Raw genomic sequence first — 6,878 nt, forward strand, 5'->3', positions numbered from 1 at the left:
CCCAGCCAGAGATTGCTTTCCATTTCCTCCCGGCGCAGTGGATGCAGGAGAGAGGGAAGGAGGGCGGGCGGGAGGGAGGGCGGGAGGGAGGTGGGGCCCCGCGTGGGGCTGGGGTAGGGACTCCCGCCTCCGCCCTGGGCCCGCACAGTGTGACGTCCCGGGCGGTGACTCCCTCCCCGGCCGGTCTATAAAGCGGCAGGTGCGCGCCGCGCCTGCGGAATGTTCCGCGCACCTCGCTGGCTGCAGCCGAGCCATAACCCGAGATCCACAGGCTGGTGGCCCAGGGCGCCGGCTGCCCCACTCCCGCGAGCCGGGCCGGGCTTGGCTTCCACGCCGGCGCCCGCACCCTCTTCTCCCCTCGGTTGCATCGCATCACCCTCCTCTTCCCATCTGTAGCCTGCGTCCGAGTTGCTCCTGGGGACCCAGACACCGCCATCCGGAGGACCAATGAGAAGTTCGCTGCCGCCTCAGGCGCCCGTGGTGCTGTGGCTCCTGATCCACTGCTCAGGTGAGGACCTGCTGGGGATCGCGCGGCGGCTTCTGCCAAAACCAGCACACAAACCATGTGTCCCCGGGCAGCCCGGTGACTCCACGGGGGGAGAGAGGATGAGACAGGGGACAAGACGAGAAGCCTGTACTTTTAGCTGATGGGACCTCAGGGAGCATTTGATCTCAGCCTTAAGTGTGACAGATTCACACACACACACACACACACACACACAGGCACACAAAACACAGGATCAGTGATTCGTTCCTGGGTCTCTATCTCCTCGGTCAGATGATTTTATTTTTACCTTTCTACTAGGACTTACAGTTGTCCCAATGAACTAAAACCCCACCTGTTGCTCTCCCTAAGTTAATCAAGATATAACAAGGGCTTGAAACTCAAAAAGTCTTACGTAGTGCTCAACTTGACTGTGTAGAAACAAGAGTGGAAGATCACTGGTTATTACTGTAGTAATTGTTATTGTCAGCCACAATTTACTTTGCATGTACATAAGCTTTTAAAACACATACACCTGGTAAGAATCTGTCACTCATAGGTAGAACTTATCAAGATGGGACGGGATAGAACACAAATAATCTGAATGTGAAGTGATGGCAAAATTTAGCCATTCCCAGATAAGTGATTATGTTGGATTCATCAGGCAAGTCTTTTGTTGTTGTTGTTGTTTTTCTTTTTTAAATGTGGAAACTAGTATAGACTATCTGGAAAAGGAAAGCTGGGTAAAAGACTCTTGGCAGAATGTAAAGTTGCTATCATAAATGACTCAAGCACACACAATGTTCAATTTGATATCAGAACATAAACACTTGTACCTCACACAGCTAGCTGGCTTTGAGAAAAGTACCACAGTTCACCTTCCTTGCCTCTTCTTTCTCTGAAGGCCATTATGCTGCTGGACTGGACACCAACGAGACCTCCTCTGGGACAGGGGAACTGTTTTTCCACAGTGCTGATGGACTTGAGGTTTCCTCAAGACGTGACATGTCCTTAGAAAGGGAGATTTCTCCTGTGAGTGAAAAGCCTTCCAGTAGTGAACTGTCCTCTGGGAGCGACTATGACTATTCAGAAGAGTATGACAATGAACCACAAGTATCTGGCTATATTGTAGATGACTCAGTCAGAGGTGAGTAGACCACAGAGGGAAAAATGGAGTCTCTGTGATATGGGTTTATCTGAAAGCTGCTTCCAATGGATGTTTCTAGTGGTTTTTCTGCTTGCATGTCAATTACATACCATAAGTTCTAAAGAGTTCCTCTATATCCAGAGCATTAATAGGTGCACTATGTCTAATCTTCCTAACAACTTAGTTGTTCTCCTTTTATAGCTGTAAAAGATATATGCTGAAAAAGATGGTACTTCCCAAAGTAGCACACAGGTAGCAGCAGCTAAGCCAGATTTAAAACTCCAGTATGTTGATTTCCGATACTATGTTCTTCCCCATTGTGCCACATGACTTCCATTCTGGCTGCACAGGTAGTCATTAACTGTCACAATCTGCTCCTTGTTTAACTTAGCATTTGTTCCCTCTTCCCCAAACAACTGCATTTTAACACAAAGAAGGAAACAGAAAGAAAAAAATGAGTCAGGACACAATTGAACTTTAGCCTTCAATTGCCAAACCTTGGGAAACTACTAATCATGCCTTCTAGGAATGTTAAAGAAAAAAAAGTACTATAGATTTTTTATTGGTTTTGATTGTGAGTCTTGATCTCTGGGCCTGGGTGCTGTCCCTCTGCTCCTCAGCTCAAGGCTAGTGCTCTACCACGGTGTCATTTCCCATTTTTCTGGTAGCTTATTGGAGATAACAGTCTCACAAGCTTTCCTGTCCGGGATGGTTTTGAACTTTGAGCCTCAGATCTCAGCCTCCTGAGTAGCTAGGATTACAAGTGTGAACTAGCAGCACTGGACTCGGCCTATAGATTTTTATGTTGCTAAAATCTTGATTTTTTTTTAAATCTCCCCTCCCTCTACCATTTGCTTTACTTGTCTTTAAAAAAAAAAGATATTTTCCTTAAATGAGAATACCAAAGAAAGATAACACTCTTTTTCTTCTATTATGTTGAAGTTTGAAGGAAGAGGTCAGGAAAGTCCATAAGATTCTTATCTTCAATTAAGTGGTAGGCAGAGCTCTAGCCTTGAGCAAAAACTGCTCAGGTACAGCGCCCAAGCACCCACAACACACATACATACATACACACACACACACACACACACACACACACACAACAGATGTTTTAAAATTAATCATTCTGAAGGCCAATAAATTAACAATTGGGCAAATGGCAAGTGCTCAACACTGCATTATAAAGCATAATGAGACTACTTGTTGAACTTAATATATATACACACACACACATATATTTAAAGTAGCTGTGCAGAGGTTACAGTTTAGTAAGTCAGATTATGATAACAAGTCATCTCTATCAGTGTATCAATGTGTCACTCCTTCTGTCATTTGCCCCCATCTTTTCCAGTCCTTGTTGAATTCTTAACACATGCTATTCCATTAAATATCTGTGAATATAACATCTGCCACACTTCAGCGTAGTGACTTATTTCCCTCTGAGATTTGTAATCTATCCAATGAAGGGCAGAAATACTCATTTTAAAATGTTCTCTTGGAGGACTTATTCTTTTTTTTTTAATTTTATTTTATTTTATTTGTGAACATACTGTACAGAGGGGTTACAATTGCATGGGCAGGATAATGCGTACATTTCTTACCAAGCATTGCAGCCTGGAGGACTTATTCTTAATTGATGCTTTTGTATTCACCAGAGAAAGTTCAATGTAAAAATCTTAGGGCCACTTATTCAACATTACCTTTAACTTGATATCTGTTATTATAACCTCTCTAAATATGCATAATATTTGTTAGTCATTCCCTTGATCACAGAGGTTCTATCTTTGATACCCTTGTTAACTTTCACTGTCTTTCAATTTAATGGGTGTCACATGATCTTTATGATTTTTCCCCTCTTCTCCCTGGGTTCTCTGTTTGCTAAATACTTGAATATATAAACCTATGAAGAGACTGGTGCACAGCACTAAATGGAAACTTTCCCATTTTTAGTGTGTGAGCAAACTTGACAAAATTTTGTAGGCTTGATCATTCAAAGTAAAACTGAGACATGGAACATAAATATTGGTGACCTATTCTCAAATAGACCACAACAAAGAACCAGCCCAAGGAAAATATCATTTATGATTTATTGTAACTAAGGACTGGAAAAAATTGAAAATTACAGATTAGTTTTTTGCATCTTCAAGTATTATCTACTAAGCCTTAACTATCAGAGTGAACACAAGACCAGTATGAATAAATAAAATAAAAAAATATACCTCAGCTTCCATTTTAACTGATGACATTCCCTTATCTAAGAGAAAAGACAGTTAGTTTAGCGGAAATGCAATAGGTTTTGATATCCCTGCACGTTCATTTTCTAGCTGCTTGTTCTGGTACAAATTAGTTATCTTCATTGAATTTCAGTTCCTTCATCCATACATTATGGATAATAATGCCAGGATTTGGATTAAGTTCACTACCAAAAACTTGGCTTGCCTTAGAAATTCACTGGGAGCCAGTACCTCATGCTTGTAATCCTAGCTACTCAGGAGGCTCTCAACTGAAGATCATGGTTTGAAAGGAGCCCGAGCAGACAAATCTGAACGATTCTTATCTCCAATTAACCAGCAATGTTCTGGGAATAAATGTGTAGCTAAAGTGGTAGAGTGCCAGCCTGGAGCAGTACTGGTACACCCAAAAAGAGGAATTATTAGAAATGTTTAATGGTTTTTCATAGACATGAAACTACTATTAGCAATAACTAATAATAATACAAATTAATTCAAAATATGAGCATAAACCAATAAAATAATGAAGTTGTTCAGATACAGCCTAGATATGCTCTATGTAAGTTGATTGTGTGTGTTTTGTTCAATAATGAGACAAGCATAGTGTTACTCCCATGAGTTCTGACTCTCATGATTTCTTTGTCTCATGTATATACAGGATTTTTAAGAAGAAGAGAGACTATTGACAATAAATCTTGTGTCTTTTTTTTCTCCAGTTGAACAGGTTGTTAAACCCAAGAAAAACAAGACAGAAAGTGAGAAGTCTTCACATAAACCAAAAAGAAAGAAAAAAGGAGGCAAAAACGGAAAAAATAGAAGAAACAAAAAGAAGAAAAATCCATGTGATGCAGAATTTCAAAATTTCTGCATTCATGGAGAATGCAAATATATAGAGAACTTGGATGCAGTAACATGCAAGTAAGTTTGAAAAGTTTAATAAAATTCCCATATTTCCTCTGCCATATCTGAAACCTCCTATCTTCAAGGTGAAAGCCAAGTGCTAGCACATTTTTTATTAAAGGAACATATGGTAAATACTTAGGCTTTATGGACCAAGACTGTATATGTACTTATGTAACCAGTTAAAATAGAACCATTAAAAAATATAGAATTTCCCTCATCCCTTCCCCCATCCCTGCAAAACCACAGTAAATGGTAGTACAATCCACTGACTGACTAACAAGTCATTGAAGTCCTCAGCTGTCATAAACGAAGCACAAAGAATGACAAGGTGTGTCTTCTTGGACTATCACACCCAAACTAATCTCAACTTGTTCTTACACTAATAGATCTTTAACTAGAATGCCTTCTATGTCTCGGAATTTGAAAGACAAATAGATGACATAACTTTTTTAAAAAGGGTTGGAATTAACTGACTTCCAGTCATAACCTTAAAGTACATAGACTGTTTCTCAGTAACTGTAATTTTTAAATGTGGGTTGTTTGCAGTTGCCATCATGATTACTTTGGTGAGCGGTGTGGAGAAAAGTCCATGAAGACTCAGAGCATTGTTGACAGTGATTTGTCAAAAATCGCACTTGCAGCCATAGCTGCCTTCATCTCTGCCGTGAGCTTTACTGCCATCGCTGTTGTCATTACAGTCCAGTGAGTATGCTGCCACTTAACTTCCCGTAAAATAATGGCAGCTTGTTTTGTTTTAGAATTTCGATTGCATGCTAATGTGGTATCTCAGATGAGTTCCTGTGGTCTTGTGGTGATGCTTTGTGGTCTTTGAAGAGCACATAGTCAAAATTTACTTTGTGTTGGTTACCTGTTTGGAACTAGATTTTTAAAATTTAAGTACTGATGATTTATTGGTGATTTCTGATTACTGTTAGGGCTGAATCTCCAATGTGTTGGTACCTTCTGTGAGTTTTTTAAGCTTTAACCAGCTACGCAGAAATTAAGCTTTTCTTCTTAATAGGTTCATAGTATCAAATGCACTGCTTTGATACTAAAAATCACAAAGAGCTTAAGAGGGGCAGGTCAAAGCAGATAGGTCTGTGCTCATTTTATAATGCAGAATTCTGAGTTAGTAATTTCTTAGCATGGTTCTAATTTAGCTACCGCTTATGCTGATTTTGTCATCAGCAAATATTATAGTGTGGGAACTTACTAAAAATCAAAACATTTCCTCCATAATGGCATGGTGTAGGAAGCCAAGACAACTCTATTATTGTTCATTCCTGTAGTGCCTTCCCTACGCTCCCAACAACACATCACATTGCACTTCATGAACAAAGAATGCAAGAACTAGATTGTTCTAGGTAGTAGGCATTACTACCATCAAAATGGCATTGTCTGTCAAATAGCAGTTACTGAATAAAGGAAGTTGGGGGAGGACATGAATGGCTCTAGGGTGACTCATGTGCTACTAGAGCTTGGGAAAACTAATGGAATCATTATTCTAATTTTAGGTTTGGTAAAGTATTTTGACAACCGGATTGTGCACATGATCTGCCATTACTGCCCATCAGGAAACAAGGGTTATCTTCTGTCATTATTGCCTATTATATTACATTCAGATCAGCAAATGATAGAAGGGCACATAAATACTGTTTTCTTGGGCACAAAACCTTGACATTCAGTTTAAATTTGTTTTGCTTGCTCTAGAATTTATTCCGATCTTCTCACAGGTCAAGCCAGACATGCAAATGGTTTTAAGATCTCAGAAAAACCATGATCCTTTAACATTAAGAGACAGACACACATTCTAGTTAAACTTCTAACTGTTCAACTTTGAGATAACTAATCCTTTGCAAAAAACATGGAATTTCTGTCATTGGAACTCCTTAGAACATTTTCCCCCAAATTCTTATTATTGAATCAAAACACAAAGTGTGAGCCACATTAATTTTCACAACCAAAGTAAATTGTTTTCCTAGATATCACAAGAAAAATTCTTTTTTTTTTTTTTTTTGGTCCAGTCGTGGGGCCTGAACTCTGGGCCTGAGCGCTCTCCCTCAGCTCTTCAGCTCAAGGCTAGCACTCTACCACTTGAGCCACAGCGCCACTT

The 6,878-nt window shown here is 40.1% G+C and overlaps 1 protein-coding gene across 1 annotated transcript in view; it reads left to right on the plus strand.

Moving 5' to 3' along the window:
* Positions 1-447: 447 nt before the first annotated feature.
* Areg (amphiregulin) overlaps positions 448-6,878 on the plus strand; it is a 7,459-nt gene continuing 1,028 nt past the window's right edge. The window contains exons 1-4 of the mRNA XM_013020175.1: positions 448-508; positions 1,389-1,631; positions 4,579-4,780; positions 5,312-5,467. Of these exons, the coding sequence (XP_012875629.1) occupies positions 448-508; positions 1,389-1,631; positions 4,579-4,780; positions 5,312-5,467 (662 nt within the window). The remainder of the gene's footprint in view (positions 509-1,388; positions 1,632-4,578; positions 4,781-5,311; positions 5,468-6,878) is intronic.

Source organism: Dipodomys ordii, unplaced genomic scaffold (assembly GCF_000151885.1).
Source record: "Dipodomys ordii isolate 6190 unplaced genomic scaffold, Dord_2.0 Scaffold49, whole genome shotgun sequence".
Taxonomy (NCBI): domain Eukaryota; kingdom Metazoa; phylum Chordata; class Mammalia; order Rodentia; family Heteromyidae; genus Dipodomys; species Dipodomys ordii.